The sequence below is a fragment of the Globicephala melas genome, chromosome 4 (assembly GCF_963455315.2).
Source record: "Globicephala melas chromosome 4, mGloMel1.2, whole genome shotgun sequence".
Classification (NCBI taxonomy): domain Eukaryota; kingdom Metazoa; phylum Chordata; class Mammalia; order Artiodactyla; family Delphinidae; genus Globicephala; species Globicephala melas.
The window spans coordinates 135,501,542-135,520,976 of record NC_083317.1 but is presented as its reverse complement, the minus strand read 5'-3'; the positions used below and the strand labels follow the sequence as shown (position 1 = coordinate 135,520,976).

Here is a 19,435-nt window from a genome sequence, read left to right as displayed (position 1 = left end):
CTTCAAACAGTATATGTACACTCTTGAGGTTCTGTAGTGGTGTTTCACGGGTTCTGCTTAAATTTGGTTTGAATGCCATGGTTGTTGAGGCCCAAGTTATACACTAATTTACATACCCCGATTTCAAAATAGCCTTATAATTGTATTGAATGAATTTTTAGTAAGTTATAAATTAGAATTGAAACTAAGTGTTTTACCTGATAATTCCCTAAAGAAGAGAATTAAATACATGAACGGGAAAGTAGACAACAACATTAGGCTAATTTGTTTGTAATTAGTAATGAAAATTGTTACTGAAAAGTTTAGGGTAGACTGTTCTTACCCTTCATGTTAGTTACCAATGACATGTTACAATAGTAATTAGGTTAACTTTAGTGTAATCTTAAGAAAATTAAGCAATGTGAAATAATAATCTCCATTTAGCTCTTGCATTATACAAAAGTCATGGTATGCTCCAATAAGAACACACAATAAAGTAAATTACTATAATTTCATATTATAAAAACTACTTTGGTATCCATGGCAAGGAATAAATAGTTCCTAAAATATTTCTCTAAAACGAAAAGTGAAGAATATAAAGAAATTGATCGTTCCTTAGAGCCGTGTACTTCGATGTTCATGGATGTTTATGTTTCAGGTTTTGGTGGTTTTCTGATTTACTGTGGTGAGAAGTTAGGAAGTAACGTTTTGTAATTTGTTTCACTCTTGTGTTTCCATTGTCAAGAATTACGACGTTACAGTTTAATTTGTAATCATAATTCCCGCTGTTTTATCACACACACTCTGTCCTTATTCATAGCTTCTCTATTCCCAGGTTTTAAAATTTTGATGTCTCTTGGTTAAATAGACCTCATCATCAAGTAGTTTTTGTTTTTATATTTTCTGTAAGAGCTCATGGATATTGTATTCTGTGGTATCTTATTTATTTTGGACCATTTCTTTTTTTTTATTTAGTTGAAGGGTAGATAAGCTAGTTATAAAATTCTCAATTTATGCTTTTTCCTTTCAATATTGTAGATGTTACTCCACTGTCTTCTAGCGAGTGAAAGTCTTGAATTGAGCTCCTCTCTGCTTACATTCCATCCCCCCATTACACTTTCCACCACCATAGTCCATTCTCTTCTGCCTGGATGCCTGTAGGATTCAATTCTTTATCCCTGAAATTCATGCTAACTTTCCTAGGCTAAATCTCTTGATTCTTTTTGCTAGGGCATTATGTGAATGTACACTTTTAGTTTTGAAATTCGGATTTTTATTTCATTTATATCTTTCATTGCATCTTTACATGTTTTATTTCCGTGTGTTTTTCTGTCAGTAAATTTTTGTGCAGTGTGTTTTGCTACTAAAATGGATATCCTTCATCTGTCTTTATCAGCTATTTTCTGATTGTAATTTTGTCTTTAAATTTAGTTTTAAGTTATTTCCTTTTACCTATCCTTCATTCATTCAACAAATACTTAATGAGCCTGGCTGCATAGCAGGTACCATTCTAGGTGCTGTGGTAGAGCAGTGAATAAGATAAATGAAGTCCCAGCCTTTATGGAGTTTATGTTTTAATGGGGGAGATAGTAGCAAGTTAATATATAGTTTGTCATGTGTTGATAATTGCTATGGAAAAATTAAAGGAATGGTATGTTGGGTGGGGATCAGTTGCTATTTTGTGTTGGGTTATCAGGAAAGGATTCAGTGACATTCGAGGAGATAAGCAAATATGGAAGCGAGCCTTGCATATGGTGCAGATGTTTACTGGAAATTAAGAGATTAGCAAGAACAAACACCGTGAGGTGTAGCATGTTTGGAGGCAAGTGAAAAAAGCAGTAGGAGGTAAAGCAGAGGTTGGGGGTGTTCCAGGTAAATACCTGCTTTGGCCCTTAAAGTGATGTGGAAAACCAATGGGGAGTTTTAGGTGGAGGGACAGAGGCTGACCTAGTTTTTTAAAGATTCACTCTGGCTGTGGCTTCAGATTCTTGACTGTGTTGTAAGACATGTCTGCTCTGCTTTTTGTTGTTTCTAGGCTTTTATCTTTGATTGCTTTATTTTCCTTTTCTCTTTCCTGATCTGCCAGCTCTCATCTCTTTGCATTGTTTTACCTCTTTCTTGGAGCTTTTCTTTGAGGTCTCTGTTCAGAACTTAATTTCTCTGAAGTTGTGTATAAAGAGTAGTTCACAAATTCTTCCTCTCCTTTCCTGGGATAATTTCTTTCAAATATATTTACCTATTAACTGTATTCTGCTCAGTTTACTCTGCTTTTGTATATTTTTGCTCTAGTCCTGTGCTGAATCCTTTAAGGTTTTTTTTTTTTTTTTTTTTTTTGGCCACACCATGCAGCTTGTGGGATCTTAGTTCCCTTACCAGGGATTGAACCCGGGCTGTTAGCAGTGAAAGCGTGGAGTCCTAACCACTGGACTGCCATTATATATCATTGAGGAATATGCTTTTTCCAGAACATCTGTTTGGAGTAGGGAGGGGCAAAAAACGCCTCATAGATTAACTGTGTGGTTTCCTTTACTCATAGAACTACCTGTTAGATCTGTGGGAAAGAACTACAAGACAGAGCTGCCAAGTAAACTATGAAAAACCTGACAAACTTTTCATCTTAAGTATTGGCATATCCCAATGATCTGTACTGTTCTAAGGTGCGATGGCTTAGGAGTGAATATGATTTGAACCTAATACATTTTTAGAGGGTGTCAAATTCAGAACCAGGCAGATCCATCGCCTGACCCTAAACACGGTCCTAAAGTAAATCGCTTGAGGAAATTGGATCCCAAAGATTACAGGTGGGGAATTTTGAAGTGTGTCCATATTTCATTGGAGATCAAAGAAGCCTAACTAAAAGAATTGTGGGCTGACTCACATGATAGCTTCTTTTTGAAAAGGCTGTTTTATCTTGAAGATTATGAGTTTGGAGGAACTAAGGTGATTGGCAGTGGAAAGAATCAGAATATTCGAAATTCCTTAAAAATTTATTGATTTAAATAACTTTGTGTTACACATAATTAAAAAAAAAACCTTTAAAAAATAAATAATGAAGATTCTTGCTTGATCTCTCCTGTAGCACAGCCTTACCTTGTTCTTCTGTGTTATAAAGGGAGAGTCTCCTGTGGATGACCTCTAGATCATCTAAAAGGGTGTTAGATAGGGATTCTAGGACACAAACAGTGGAGAGAAGGGGGCAAAAGGACATTCACACAAACACGCTCTTTTAATCGAATTGGTAGCCTTCCTGAAGAAACTTCACTTGATGTCCATGATGCATTTTTAAGATTCATGGATGAGGGGTATAACTTTTGACATGTTATATGTAATCAAACAAGTGAATCCTTCCGTAGAATCTATATAGTAACACTAGAGTCTAGTAGAATTACTCTTACAATTATTATTGAATGGAGCAAAGTAATTGGAAGCAGTGAGTGCTTACTATATCTCAAGTGCTGTGTTAAATTTAGCTTTTTCATTTATGACCTCATTTTATCCTCAACTCTGAAGGTATTATTATAGATAAAGGAAGCGAAAGCATTTAGAGATGTGATAACTGGCTGAAAGTTATACTGCTAATAAAAGCTAGAGCCAGCATAGTAAGTCAGACCCAGGCTATCTGACTGTGGAGTTCAGGCTATCTGACTCTTAACTCTGCTGCAGTCTGAACTGTGCTCCCCTCTACACTCTACCCACCCCCATCTACTTAGCATTTAGTAAAATTTTTATAGAAAATAACTTTTGTTGAAGAACTTCTGTTTTAAGGACTAAATTTACTGGCTGCCTAAATATAGATATTTTTAATGGGAGCTATTCGTGTAATGCTTATATTTTTCAAACATAGGTTTACCAGTACCTCAGGCTGTTTATAGCATGTGTTAGGTGGTTAACTAATGTGTTGTATTAATCATTTAATTGGCCTTTTATAGAAAATAAAGTTCTTAATAAGGAAATATGTATACTGTGTTTCTGGTAATAAGAATTAGACCTAAAGTGTGTGACGTTTGAAAGACTGCAGTGTTGGTATATAAGTTTACTAGGGCTGCCATCACAAATTACTACAAGATGAGTGGCTTAAACAACAAAATTTATTTTCTCACAGTTCTGGAAGCTGGAAGTACAAGATCAAGGTGTTGGCAGAGTCAGTTTCTTCTGAAAGCTGTGAGAGAAGGATCTGTTCTAGGACTTTCTCCTTGGCTTGTAGATGACCGCCTTCTTGTGTCTTCCATCGGTACATGTCTATGTCCAAATTTCTAATGCTTATAAGGATCCAGTCATATTGCATTAGGGCCCATGCTAAAAAAAAAAACACCTCATTTTAACTTAATTACCTCTGTGAAGACCCTGAGGTGCTGGGGTTAGGACTTCAGCATATGAATTTGGTGGTGGGGACACAGTTCAACCGACAATATCTATATATCCATAACACCCTCTTAAATGATACAGTGCACTAGCTTGGTGGTAGGGGGGGTGGTCTAGCATCACAGGTGGAAAAGTGGAAATGTACTTGCTTTTTGCTCATTCTTCTCCCAACCTGAAAACGGAATCTGAAGCTTTTGCCACTGATTTTGGTAGACAGCCAAAGGAAAGCATTATTTCCAGTTTGGGAAGAGTGCTAAAAGTACTTGGCTCCTGGCCCAGCTCACTGTATAGGGACTATCTCCTCTGTGGCTTAGGAGCAGAGAAAAAAACTATGCTCTGCAAACAGAAGTTTTAGAAAATTATTAGTGGGACTATAATTATTACAAACAAATAGGAAAATAGAAATAATTTTAATAGCATTAAATCTCAGGTACTTCGCCTAGATCAGAGGCTGATAGACTTTTTATGTGAAGGGTCATACAGACACACTGGCAACTACTCATCTCTACTCCTGTGATGCGAAAGCTACTTATTTAACACGTAAGTGAATAGGTGTAGCTATGTTGCAGTAAAACTTTATTTAAAAATAGGTAGCTGGCAGTCTGTGGGCTGTAATTTGAAGATCCCTGGCATTGATTATAAAGATATTATCTTACCTATTTAATGTTAAAGTAAGGCAAGGTATTTAATAAGCATGAAATAACTTATTCTGAGTATTTCAAAATAGGGTAGAATATTATCACTGGAAATGGATCGTAGAGATCATTTACCACAGCTCTTATTTTACTGATAACTGAGGTTCAAAAATCAAAGAATTGGCAGATCTTGGTGAGTGATCAGATTAGGGAGAAAGTAGGTGAATTAGTCTTCTTGCGGAATGAGACCTAAAGTCACATGGGACACTTGTGATTTGGTGCCTGACTTTGTAGAGCTCAGAAACAGGTGCTCCCTGTGTTCTTTTAACCTGGGGCCTAGCCTCCCTTGAGAGAGAGACAGACAGAGACGCGCATGGGCATGCACACACAAGGATTATTATTACCAAAATGAAGGCGTAGGCATATGAGGAGCAGTCCCAGGTCACACAGCCTGCTGGTTACAGAGCCATTATTAGATCACAGGTCTTACTCCTGGGCTCCATCCGCTGACCCCTGACTGCCTCCTCATATGTCCAGACCTCTCTTCAGCTACATTGCTGGCAAGAGCCCAGGCTAGACTGATAAAAGTGAACCAGATTTTTTTATTTTTTAAAATTACTTTCGTTTTATCTCTAAATGTAGTAGACATGTATCTAATTTTGGAAGAAATTTTACCTTAAATATGTTTTTTCTTTTAAAAAGCTATTGTTTCAGAATATATTTTATATGTGTGAATTAGTAAATGAAAAGATTGGGTGAAAGGAAGAAGGTTATCTGGATTTTTCTGTATAATCTAACTGTGGTATCAAATGGATACAACCAAGCTGTTTGGATGACCCTGCAGTTGATTTTTGCTTGCTTGTTTTCTTTTTGCTTTTAACGTATTGGAAATCTGATCACATCTCTGTTCTGGAAAGGTGAATCCAAATTCAGATATTTGATGAGACGTAGGTTCTGGCTGCTTGTTCTTCTTCAGGGAAAGCTCAGTTGATGTACATTTGATAGATTTGTGGGTGAAAGGGAGTCTAGTAAAGACAGTCTTTGATTTATACAGTGGGGCATAACAACCTTGGGTTTTTCTAGATACGCTGCTAGCACTCAGGAGGCTTTCTTTGGGTGTCAGTTTGCAGTGGTCATCAGTGACATCATCCGCAAATTGCTGTCTTGTCTGCAGCTTCCACAGCAGTGCTTCTCCTACCACAGGGTCTCCCGGTAGCCTGACTGCAGCAATTGAGATGGCACTGCTATTTTATGTTCTTTCCTGTTTTAATGATTAGGAAATAGTAAAGAAATTAATCTTTTCTTGAGAGAAACTTAAGTCTTGTGACTTAAGATCATCCTTTGGAATCACAAATATTATACTCTGCCAGGTAGAGAGCCTGTGATGATGCTACTGGAGCTGTTACATTTGGTTTTATTTCTCTCTAGGAAGACTATTTTGTGTTTTCAGTGGATAGGATTTCTTTCTTTCCTGCCCTCCCTCCCTCCCTCTTCGTTCTCTCCCTCCCCATCTTCCCCTTTCCCACTCTCTCCCCTTCCCCCAGGTCTGTTCCCCTCCCCCTCTTCCTCCTCTCTGTCTCCCTCCATCCCCCGCCTCTCTCTCCCTCTCCCCTCCCCATCTCCTTCTCTCTCTCCCTCCCCTCTCCTTCTCTTTTTCCTGTCTTCATCTTCTTTGTGGCTAGTTTTCAGCTGTTGGATTAGTTACTTTACTCTGGAAATGTCTTTTCCATTACTGGAATTACTTTGTAGTGTGTATATGAATATGTAGCTAATTTTGGAGCTCTGTGTGGAACAGAAGTCTGGTTACCTTCAGAGAGCTCACATGAGATGAGCTCTGGTAGCCTGGACGTCTGATGTGCACTGCCATGTTTATTGTTCTTAAGCCATTTTTCATTGTGCAGCCAACTGCTGCGCTTATAATGGACCTTGCTATGCCATGTTCGTCTGTTAATATATAAGGCACATACTAATTTACCCATGTGGGCAGGGGAGATATTTGTTGTATTGTGTCCTTAGAGATAGCTCAACCATTACTCACATACTTGACCTTTAATTTCCAAGGAATTAAAATATCTGATTAGTGTTACTAGAAGATGACTTAACACAAGTGTCTTCTGAGATGGGATATGATTAGATGTCTAAAATTCCATTGTGCTGATCTTCCTGCAGTTAAGTATCTTTAGAATCTTTAAAAAAGAGCAAGCCAAATTTTTTATCAAGTTGTCTACTAGTTGCAAGTGGCAGCATGATGTGTCCTCGTTAAGCCACTAGTGGATTATTTGTTATAGTCACTCATGTTTTTGATAAAATTAACTTTGAATTTTTTATTAAAAGAGAAAGAAAGACGATTTAATTAATTAGTTAATTATTGTAACTTAAAATGGAAGAATGAAGCAAGCAGGTTTTTTACTTTGGGCTGCCAAATGCACCATAAATATTAGATTTTCTTCCTTCAGTTGTATATCTGATAACCCATTTCCAAAAGAAAGACAGACTATCTTCACCCTCTTCCTGCTTTCCAATTTTTTCTTTGCACTTGAAGCCAAATTCTTGGAGTGATTTTTCATGACCACTCCTTTCATTTCATTTCCTCTTCAGTACATTTCACTTTTTGAACATGTAGTATTTCAGTTTCATTTCCGAATTAAAATATACACACCTTTAAAGGTATACAGCTTACAGCGCAGTTGCCTTTCTACCCTAGTTCCCCATCACATCATCCAATTCTTATTGCCCCCCACCACCAATGCAAACACATAGGCAACCGCTGTTCTTAATGTCTTAGCTTTCCTCCAGGGTTTCCTTTTGCAAATGTAAATACAGATACTTAACTCTTCCTTTTTCTATGTAAAAGTAAAGAATATTATTCATACAGCTCTCACTTATTGCTGTTTTTACATTTTTTTTTTTTTTTTGTGGCACGCGGGCCTCTCACTGTTGTGGCCTCTCCTGTTGCGGGGCACAGGCTCCCGCCGCGCAGGCTCAGTGGCCATGGCTCACAGGCCTAGCCGCTCCACGGCATGTGGGATCTTTCCTGGACCAGGGACACAAACCCGTGTCCCCTGCATCTGCAGGCGGACTCTAAACCACTGCGCCACCAAGGAAGCCCTATTTTTACTTTTTATTTCTCAGATCTTTATCAGCACGTAGAGATCATCCTCATTTTTTGTGACAGCCACATTCTATTTCCTTGTCGATTAATGCCTTGAATCGGACTTCTGACCCTTCCCATTTGTTGGAGGCCCATTTTCAGGCCTCATTCTTCTCTACTTCTGTCTTTCCGGGGTACTTGTGTCTTTTGAGTGTCTGTGTCACTACCCTTCTGGCCTTAATGCCAGGACCTGCCCTCCTACTGTGCACATAAATACAAAATCATAGAAAGAGGTACAGGAATTATAGAGAACCATTGAAGTTCCAAGTGATAAATGGGGAGAAGGAAGGAGCCTCTTCACTGTCTCTAGGGCTCCAACTTTCTGACCCGTGAACATTTCAAGTGTTTGTGCTCTTACCCAAAACAAATGCTGACTTTATTGTGGTCAGAAAAGCTTCTTTTCACCATTTCGGTCTCCACAGAACCTGGCCAGTAGTTGTTCATATGTTTATTACATTAATATACCACTGTCTCTGGCTGGGTTGTTGTTTTTTTTTAATTGGCTGTGTTGGGTCTTCATTGCTGCACGTGGGCTTTCGCTAGTTGTGACGAGTGGGGCTACTCTTTGTTGTGGTGTGCAGGCTTCCCATTGTGGTGGCTTCTCTTGTTGCGGAGCATGGGCTCTAGGCACGCGGGCTCAGTAGTTGTGGCTTGTGGGCTCCAGAGCGCAGGCTCAGTAGTTGTGGCGCATGGGCTTAGTTGCTCTGCGGCATGTGGCATCTTCCCAGACCAGGGCTCGAACCCGTGTCCCCTGCATTGGCAGGCGGATTCTTAACCACTCTGCCACCAGGGAAGTCCCTCTGGCTGGTTCTTTATTTTGCTGACTCCCTTTCTTTCTCCCACAGCTTTAAGCAATCTTGAAAGCTCTCCTGCTGGTTCATGATTCACTGGCCCTGCCCACACAGAGTTCAGCTTCAACTGCTGCACTTGTGGATGATTTCCTACACCTGCCTTTCATTCATTTTCTCTCACATTCAGACTTATAAAATCTACCTCTAATGTATCCGTGCTACATGTACTAGGTACATTGGTTTGTATGTTAATCTTTTTTGTTGGTTTTTTATTGTTTGTTTGTATTTTGACTGTGCCGTGCTGCATGTGAGATTTCAGTTCCCTGACCAGGGATTGAACCCATGCCCCCTGCGTTGGAAGCTCGGAGTGCTAACCACTGGACCACCAGGGAACTCCCCTGTTAATTTTTGTAACAAGGTATTAGGGGATCTGGTTTATAGATGAAGAAATGTAGGTTCAGAGGGATCATATAGCTAGTTAGGGACCTATAGCTAGAGGTTATTCGGGCTGTAACTTGGAGTCACTGCACTTGATTATTACGTAGAACCTCACACTCAAAACAATGTAAACATTAGGATGTCTGAGTTCTATCCTTGGTTCTGCTGTAGTTGACTCTGGCGGTGAGCTGCTTGCTTGTACCAGCATTTCATCATCTAGAAAGTATGGAGGTTGGACTAGGTTCCTACAGCCTCTTCTCACTTAGCTAGTTATTATTCTAGATGTAAATCTAGGATTGCTCATAGTACAGGACCTGTTGCAAGTTCCTCTAGTCCTGAGAGTCAAGGTGGTTTCTCTCTACGTAGAGGGATCCCACGGTGTGCTGCTTCTGTTTGGTGGGGATTGAAGCACCAAATCAGTGGATTTTACATAGGTGATAGATTTTTTCCCCCTCAAATTACATAATACACTTATTGTCTTACTAAATTGTATTTCCATTCTATTAAGGAAAATTTGTGTCCATTGACTTAATGATTTTTAAACAAAAAATACATAGTTGATTTGTTTTAATTATTACTACTTTAGAACTTTAGGTATAACATGGAAAGACATGTGGATTGGTTCATTTCCTTTCTCAGTATTTTCCCCTAAGTTTATAGCCATTGTATCCATTTATAAAATAACTTTATAGTACTAAAGCATTTTTAATCAATACTGGAGAACTATTTTGATATTACTGTATTGCATTATAACATGATACATTCATTAGTAAAGAATTATAATGAAGACTTTGTAATGGTCTACGTTTTATGTCTTAGTATTCTTATTCATGTATTTAAGTATTTGAGGTTTTTAACACAAATTCTACATTGGGGTCTGATTTTCATTTTGGATGTGCTCTGTATAAAGGTGGCTTTTCTAGACTATATATAAAATGATGTTTCTTTGATTTTTAATAAAAAGAGCTAGTACCTTACTGGATAATTATATCAATTAAAAAGGATAGTTTTGTAATTTAAGGGTGATTTATTAGCAGAAAGTATAAAAATGAAGTACTACATTTTCAGTTGTTATTTATCCAATTTGGACTATATATAACTAGTATTTCAGGATATTTACTTAAAATATTTTATGTAAAATATTTCAATTTATTTTTTTCTTCTTGTTACAGGAGCTAGAGTTAATGCCAAAGACAACAAATGGTTGACACCTTTACACAGAGCAGTTGCATCTTGTAGTGAGGTATGAAATTTCTCTTAGTAAATATTTTGTATATAAAATCATTAAGTAGGCCTGCCTATGAGTCCATATTCAAATTCTGTATTTTCAAAAAAGGAAAAAGCAACTGAAAATACCTAGACTGGTCACTTTACTTTGGAATTTGTTCAAACCAAGTTAATTGTTCCATTTTCCTTTTGTGACTGAGGCCTCTTGGAGAGTCTGAAGTGGCAGAGAATAGAAAACCCTGCTTCTGTACTTCTTACAAGAGAGCAGTTGTTTTTCTATCTTACAAATTCCTCCTCAAGGCTTTTCTCTGCTGACTGGTTCACAGTAGCCTAATAGACATGTATGTTGCAGAGGTTCTGCTGGTTGTGGTCAAGAAATAATCTCAGCAGTGTGTAATGACTAAATGAAATATTGTTTAGGTAAACACTGAAATTAGTTTCAGAAACATTACTTGATCTCACATGTTGCCAGTTCTAAATACAATCTTAAAATATGTTAGGTGTCTTATGAGGAAGAACAATTCCTTTTTATTTATAATCCTGTGTATTGTTTGACCTTCAAGATAACTGACATTTTGGGAGAAAGTTCATTTTTATATTTGTCATATCTTCTAGTGCTCATAACATCCTTGTAGGATAGATATTTTAAGGAACTGTGTAGTTAATAATTTGCCAGAACCACTCAGCTGTTGAGTAGCAGAGATGACACAAATACCTGGACCCTCTTTTTTTCTGTCATTTTACTGCCTTTCTAAAATGGATTGGGTACTTTTTACAGATGCATTGTGCCCAAAGCACCCCTTTTACCTATCTTACGATAGTTGAAAACATTTTTTAAATAAAAGGTGAGACTGTATAAATTAATGTTTTCTTCAGTTATTCAAATTGTGGGAGACGAGGGAGGGTGGCTACTGCTGCTTCTCCCCATCATGGGGCCAGATAGTTGTGGAGAGAGAAGGGGAACACATGCCTTGGGAGGATGTTTCCCCAGGAGAAACTGGGGGCGCTCCTTTCTGTTCATTCTTCTTTGTAGTCCTCATTTCGAAGTACACCTTGAACCCCAAATGAGAGTTGGGTGAGTGAAGAAGAGTGGAGGAGAAGGTGGCTGGAAGGGAGGGACTGTAAATGCTGCGGTGTGACAGAGGCGGTCTGTTGACCATAAGCCTCTGGATCGGGAGAGGACGGTGGTCCTTGGTGGCTACAGCTAGTGAACTGTGGGACTTGGATCAGGAGACACTGGCTTCAGATATCACCTGCCACTTTCTAGCTGTGTGATCTTGGGCAAATCTGGGAATTCTGAAAACTAAGACCTATTAACCAAAATACTTTGAACTCTGAAATTCATGGTAATGTTTTTAAGTTAGTGGTTAGCCCTCTTGCAGTGAAGTTTCTTTAAATAAAGGCGGTTAAGGAAGATAAACATTGCCATCATGGCAACCTATTGATAAATTAGTCATACTTACCTATTTTTTGGTATGACTCTTGGAAATATGACTATTAAATTTAGTGGAGTTTTGTCAAATTAAATCATCAGAAAGAACACTTTGTATATTTGTAGAGATTATAAAACAGGCCAAAGATTCTTTAAAAAAATAATTAATGTTAAAGGCAGATTACAGGTTCTACCCAGAGGCCTAACTGCTGATTTTTTAAAACTCTGTACGTGGCTTGAACTTAAGGGCAAGCTGTAGGTTAGAAAGCAACAGATCCTAATAAGTTTAAGTTTAAGCTTTTCAACCTAAAAAAGGTTTAGGCTTTTCATCCTAAAAACTACTAGGCTATGTAGTATTACTACTCTTCTGCAGGATTATGGGAAACAGCTATAAAATGTAACCATTCCATAAAAATATAACTTCTGTAAACCCTGAGCCCTAAGGATTATTTTTCTTTTAAAAGGAAAATGCCATGATTAGGAAAACTGCTAGGAAACCTAGTCAAGATTATCAGTTTCACTGGTGTTCTTTTAATTATTCTTGTCATATCCTAAGAGCAAAAGAAAGCTATACTTACATTACTTACTTCATTTAATAGAAAACATAACCGCAAAGGGGTATATAAAAAGGCAAAATTTTAGGTAGCTTTTGGTTTATGTTTTTGAGATACCATGAGAGAAGTAAGCTCTACAGAAGATGATTAGAGTGACTATTTTCTCGCTTCTCCCAAGGACAGAGATGACTAGCATCGCTGAAGATGCATAGTAAGGAAGTTAACTCCTCACAGACAGTGGATGTCTTAAGGCTTAATTCCCTCACTGAACTTGGGTTTAGAAAGACTGCTTCGGGTTAACTATACCAATTTCCCCAGCTCTCCTTCCGTGACATGGTTTCCATGCACCTGGTCATATTGTCTGGCTGCCGCATCTTTTCTCCACCACTGGTTTGTGACTGTCAATCTTGAAGTGTAGCATACAATCTAGCTCTCCATAAATGCTGAGTATTCTTCTGAATAAATCAGTTTCTGAATATTAGGGCTTTGTGAGTGTGTGTGTGTTATTTATTTATTTATCTATCTGTCTATCCATCCACATAACACTGGATCCTCTGAAGGATATGCATTTATTTCTTTAACCTAACTCCAGGAATTAACATTTTAGTTCTATCAAGATAACTGAGTTTAAAATATATTATCATGTGAGGTATTAGTGGTTCACCCAAACATTGTGTTTATTTGGAATGCGTTAGCGCTTCTTTTCCCTGTGCCTGACCCTAAGCTATGAATAAATAAATACTCTTTGGATATAATTAGTTAACCTTTTGTTATCACCCCACCCCCATGTTTCTTAATCTTATTTAAATCAGTGTCATAGGGTATTACTTGTTTGTTTGAAGTCAAGGCACACCTGCAGCATTTCTTACACATGCATACCCTCTAATAATGGAAAAATCGGGATCAAGGTTACTATGGTAATTCTGTCATTAGTAAAACTATATCCTTGGTTATCTCTACATTTTTTTTCTAAATGCTTGTAATGTGTTGCTAATAAAATCTAGAATTTTACTAGGGTAAGACATCAGGCTCATTGGTTTGTAATTTCCAGAAATTTACCTTTTAAAATTTTGTTTTTGTTTTTGAATCTCCTGTCTTTAGAGAGTTCTTTAGTTTTCTCTAAATTTTCAAAGATCACTGCTATTGTGATATGGCACTGACGTATATTATTCTGAGTAGTAAATGATGGATGTATTAGTCAGCTCAGCTGCCATAACAAAATACCATAGACTGGGTGGCTTAAACAACAGAAATGTTTTTTCTCACAGACTGGAGGCTAGAAGTCTCAGATGAAGGTCCAGCAGGGTCAGTTTCTGATGAGGACTCTCTTCCTGGCTTGCAGATGGCTGCCTTCTCACTGTGTCCTCACATTTGGTCAGGGAGGGGGGAATCTCTCTCTCCCTCTTCCTTGTCTTAGAATGCCATCAGTCTGATCAGGTTAGGGTCTCTCCCTTATCATCTCATTTAACTTTACCGCTTTGTGGTGGGGGGTGGTTAGGACTTTGACACGAATTGTGGGGTACACAATTAAGCGTCCCCAGCAGTGGACCCAGGGTCCAAACAGTCTTAGTCGTTGTGTTTACAGCCTTCTTTAGGTGCCATCTTACCCACCCTCAACCATAAACTGGATTTATTCTTGTTTTTCTGTGAAACGAAAGTATAGCTTTGATTTTTCTGTTCTTGCTGATGGAACATAAGTATTCCATACACTTTTCAGAAACTTAAAGGTATGCGTTGTGAATTCCAGTTGGAAATAATTAAGGCAAGCCTGGCATCTATAGTATGCTGTATTTGCCTAGTTTATCCAATTATAAATTCTTCATTTTGTTTTTAATTATTTTCTAGTACATCTATTTCCCAGGATGGTATTAGTGTTACTCCCTAAGTCACAAAATACCCTTCTTGAGGATGAAGATTGAGAATCCTGACAGTGTTTGTACTTTGTTCTCCACGATTCTGAGTATATATTCCTCTGTGTATCTTTTTCCCTATATTCCTTTTTCTTAATTGAAATATAATTTACAGTAAAATGCACAGACTTTAAGTGTGTAGTGTTGAGTTTTGGCAAATGTATACACCCATGTAACATTTTTCCCAATCTAGATTTAGAAGATTCCATCACTCCAGCACGTTCCCTCATGTCCCTTTTCAGTCAGTCCCTCCTGTCCCCAGAGGCACCTCTCAATTGCCTGTTCTAGAATTGCCTGTTCTAGAATTTTATAAAAATGGAATCATACAGTATGTACTCTTAATGTCTTGACTTCTTTTGAGATTAGTCATATTGTTGTGTACATTAGTGGTTCATTTCTTTTTATTGCCGAGTAGTGTTTCCTGTATGGATGTACAACAGTTTATCTATTTACCTATAGGTGGACATTTACATTTCTTGTTTTTGGCTCTTATGAATAAATAAAATAAAAAATAAAATAAATAAAAACATTCTTAGATGGGTCTTGTTAAAATTTCTCTTGGGTAAATAGCTGGATTGGAATTGTGGGGTCACAGGGCAGGCCTCCATATGTCTTTACTTAGCTACTCAGCAGGTTGATAGATTGATGGGCGTCTCTCCAGTCTTTTGCCAGCCTTGCGCTGGTTCCCATATTTCAGCAGTTCTGATTACTTTTTATTTCAAAGGCTATGTGCAAATCATGAATAATACTATTTTGCTTAGTCTTCCTTGCTACTTTGCATAGTTAGTTATTTTAATCTTTTGAACAATCTTATGTACGTTAGGTTTTTTTGCTTCATAGCAGACTTGAGATGAGTGATGGACAGGTGCTCTTTCCCCTCTTTACTGATAAGAAAACCAAGGGTCAGTTTTACTAGACTTGAATAGTTATACCTTGTAAATGACAGAACTGAGGTGATTTGGTTCTGGTCCTTTTCATTTCATATGTAGTTTGTTGTTCATCTGCCAAAAATAGGATGATCACTGTAAGGAGAAAAATTTTGCTACGTTTAGTTCTGATTATATTGCTTAATATTGATGGCATACTGGATTCCTTTCGATTTTGCCATGAGTCCAGTTTATGGATGTTTTGTGACATTTTTCTTGTGCTTCTGGGAGACCAATCCCTTTGAATGATAAATTCTTAATTTGCCTTGTTAACACCAACTTTCCCACCAGGTAGCATCACAACAAAGACTTCTTCCCTCCCTCCCTCCCTCCCTCCCTCCCTCCTTCCCTCCCTCCCTCCCTCCCTCCTTCCCTCCCTCCCTCCCTCCCTCCCTCCCTCCTTCCCTCCCTCCCTCCCTCCTTCCCTCCCTCCTTCCCTCCCTCCCTCCCTCCTTCCCTCCCTCCCTCCCTCCTTCCCTCCCTCCCTCCCTCCCTCCCTCCCCTCCCCTCCCTCCCTCTCTTTCACTCTCTCTCTAATGAATTAGATCCTAGTGATTTTTCATTTTGTAAAATATAGCATGTGGAATACTTTGGGAAGTAGTATGTTTAAATTTTTTTATATTTAATGGCAAAGTGATAAATCTACTTTTTAAAGCTTTGAAAGTATAAATTAATTGTATCTCACCATCTAGAAAAGCAATATTAGTAATGAATGTTTTTGAAGGATATTTGTCAGTATTTCTTGTACATTTTGGTAGAGACTGATTGTTGTGCCTTTAATTGGAGGATAGAGAAAGGGAATGTTTTATTTTGATGTATCTTGCATGGCTCTGAGTACTGCCTTTAGTTCAAGCTACTTTGTTTTCTGGCTTGTTTATAGCAGGTTCTGCCAGAACTATTTTTATTTTCTCAAGAAATTTTATTTCCTTCATGTGTGTACAATTTCTAAAGCTGTTAACTCATTTGTCTTGTATATCTTCATATGTTTTAGGAAGCAGTTCAGGTACTTTTGAAGCATTCTGCAGATGTTAACGCTCGAGACAAAAACTGGCAAACACCTTTACACATAGCGGCTGCTAATAAAGCTGTAAAGTGTGCGGAAGCTTTGGTCCCTCTGCTGAGTAATGTAAATGTGTCTGATCGAGCAGGGAGAACTGCACTGCATCATGCAGCTTTCAGTGGACACGGGGAGGTAAGTGGTATTCAGTTAGACAGTGATTCTCTCTCTCTGCGTGTGTGCCTGCCCCCCCATTATTAATGAACTTGCCTATTTTGCTCATTTTTATTTAATTTTGCCTTTTTCAAACCCTCAGACTTCTTTTCATGATAATTCATGATATATAGCTTTCTCAAATTTAGAAATTTATTTATCAGATACAGCCCCTGCACTTGAATTTCATGGTCAACCTGGGGAGATAAAGGACAACACTGCCAACTGTAACACAATGTGAAAAGTATGTTCTGTCATTGCAGGAAAAAATGTCTAGGAAGGTGGAACAGTTTCATTGTTCTCCCAGAAAGATGGTGACAAAGGAAGGTGGAGTGTAGAAAACCTTTTTTTTTTTTGCGGTACACGGGCCTCTCACTGTTGTGGCCTCTCCCGTTGCAGAGCACAGGCTCCGGACACGCAGGCTTAGCGGCCATGGCTCATGGGCCCAGCTGCTTCGTGGCATGTGGGATCTTCCCGGACCGGGGCATGAACCCATGTCCCCTGCATCTGCAGGCGGACTCTCAACAACTGCGCCACCAGGGAAGCCCAAAAACATTTTCTTATAGTTTATTTTTTTTTTTTTTTTTTTTTTTTTTTTTTTTTTTTTTTTTTTTTTTTTGCGATACGCGGGCCTCTCACTGCTGTGGCCTCTCCCGTTGCGGAGCACAGGCTCCGGACGCGCAGGCTCAGCGGCCATGGCTCCCGGGCCCAGCCGCTCCGCGGCATGTGGGATCTTCCCAGACCGGGGCATGAACCCGTGTCCCCTGCATCGGCAGGCGGACTCTCAACCACTGCGCCACCAGGGAAGCCCTTATAGTTTATTTTGAACATTTAGTCAAGAATTCTTTGATGACAGACCATCAAAAGAAAACAATTTAAGAAAATTAATATTTAGTTATCTTATGCAAGGAGTATTGGTTAATGTTAAGTGTGCCATAGCAAAGAGTGGGGTTTATGTATGTACATGGAAGACTTAGGAAAGAATGAGACTCAGAGTTAGAAGAACCTTTGAGGGCAGCTTGTCCAGTCCTCCATTTTTGTTGCAGACACAGAAACTCAAAGAAGTAAAAATGGTGGTCCTACTGTATAGCAGAGGGAACTATATTCAATATCAATTCTTTTCCTGTAGTAGAAAAGAATCTGGAAGAAACATATGTATATATAAAACTGAATCACTTTGCTATGTACCTGAAACATTGTAAATCAACTATACTTCAATTTTTTTTAAAAAAAGAGGTAAAGTGACATTCCCAAGATTCCATGGCTGAGGGTTAGTCACTGCAGTGCTGTTTTCACTGTTCTCGGCTTTTGCAACATAAAGAATTCTTGTCTCTGCTGCAGTTCAGGTCACTAGATGAGTCCCTTTTTGACATCTGGAATGCCCTTTCTAATGGGGAAACTATTGTAAATATGCTTGAACCTAATGGAAATGACTTTTTTGGTACATTATGAGGTAAGTAGACTGTGCAGTGACCTTCAGGTCTAATCATATTACGGACACTGCATCTGTGTTTGAATTAAATTTAAGAGGTTTCTGGGATCAGAATGTACTTTGAATTTTAATAACACTTTGGGCTATAAAAAGGAATAAAACCTGTTGTTAAATACTCTCCCTTTAGACTTTCCAGATTTGTGCTTAGTTGTTCATAAAATACCAGGACACAAAGTGGCATCTTTAAAAAGATGCTGATGCCTGACTTCAGTAACCACCATAGTGAAACCTTTTTTCGTATATTGTCCTGTTGTTTATTAAATTATGTTAAAGCATCTTCAGTATATAGTCTCATCTTTCCTTTCTACAGATGCAGAAATTCAGTGCCAGAGAGCTTGAGATGAGTAGTTTTCACGATGGATATTCATGAACAGTTCTGCTTCTGAATGTTGATGAAACTGTGTTTATTTTTATTCCAGATGGTGAAACTACTCTTGTCTAGAGGTGCCAATATTAATGCTTTTGACAAGAAAGATAGACGTGCTATCCACTGGGCAGCATATATGGGTATGTGTATTTTAAATTTATTTTTTGACATTAAGTATTAAGGAAAAGTTGGACATTTCGTTCTTGCATTTGGTATAACATGTCTTTTGGGGTAGTGAGAAGTTGCACCATATCTGAGTTTGCTGCCCAAGTGGAACCAGCCTGGGAGTCAGGGGAGGTTTGCCAGGACAGGAGTACATTAGGTCCAGTTCTCCTGAAAGCTGTTTAAAATTAATTATTTACTTTTAAAGGGAGAGATGTCCTAGACACAAGTTTGGGATACAGAGTTTAGATTGGTGTTTACTAAAAGCCCATTCTCATACCCATCCTGAACCCATCCTTGTTTGTATGGGAATATTAAGGTAGAAGTTGTGAAGATGTATTAAGAAGCCTGTTATCTTGTGCCAAGCACTGTGTTAAATAGGCATATCACGTTTGATTTCTACCACAGTAAGAAACTGAGGTTTAGATATCAGCTTTTCTGCTTTTAACATTCTTGAGGGAATTCCCTGGCAGTCCAGTGGTTAGGACTTCTCGCCTTCACTGCCGAGGGTGTGGGTTCCATCCCTGGTCGGGGAACTAAGATCCCACAAGCTGTTCAGTGTGACCAAACAAAGAAAAAAAAGGATTCTTGAAAAGTCTTAGGATCTGCACAGTTGCAGTTTGAAACTAACAGAGCTCATGGGAAAATGGTCCTGGGGCAGACTGCTTAAAACCTACGCAACTCCACGAGCAGAGCACTAACGAAAGCATTAATGGGTTTTTGAGGTAACTGGGACAGCCAGGGAGGAGAAAAGTCAGGCTTCCACAGGATACTTTAAAACGCACAGAAAGAACAGAGC

General features: G+C 38.5%; 1 protein-coding gene and 1 non-coding gene across 8 annotated transcripts in view; both read left to right on the top strand.

Annotated features, from left to right (window-relative positions):
* The window catches only part of ANKRD28 (ankyrin repeat domain 28), a 186,778-nt gene that overhangs the window by 108,895 nt on the left and 58,448 nt on the right, over window positions 1-19,435 (top strand). For 4 of the 7 annotated variants that reach the window (XM_060298628.1, XM_060298625.1, XM_060298626.1 and 1 more), the window contains 2 exons: window positions 16,397-16,597; window positions 18,527-18,614. In XM_060298628.1, coding sequence (XP_060154611.1) covers window positions 16,397-16,597; window positions 18,527-18,614 — 289 coding nt within the window. Of the gene's footprint in view, window positions 1-10,528; window positions 10,600-16,396; window positions 16,598-18,526; window positions 18,615-19,435 lie in introns of all 7 variants that reach the window. The other 3 variants (XM_030876381.2, XM_030876379.2, XM_030876377.2) reach the window with 1 other exon arrangement.
* LOC115863535 (small nucleolar RNA SNORA18) lies at window positions 2,422-2,556 on the top strand. The gene has a single exon (XR_004043572.1). It is a non-coding gene; the product is annotated as a small nucleolar RNA SNORA18 (small nucleolar RNA).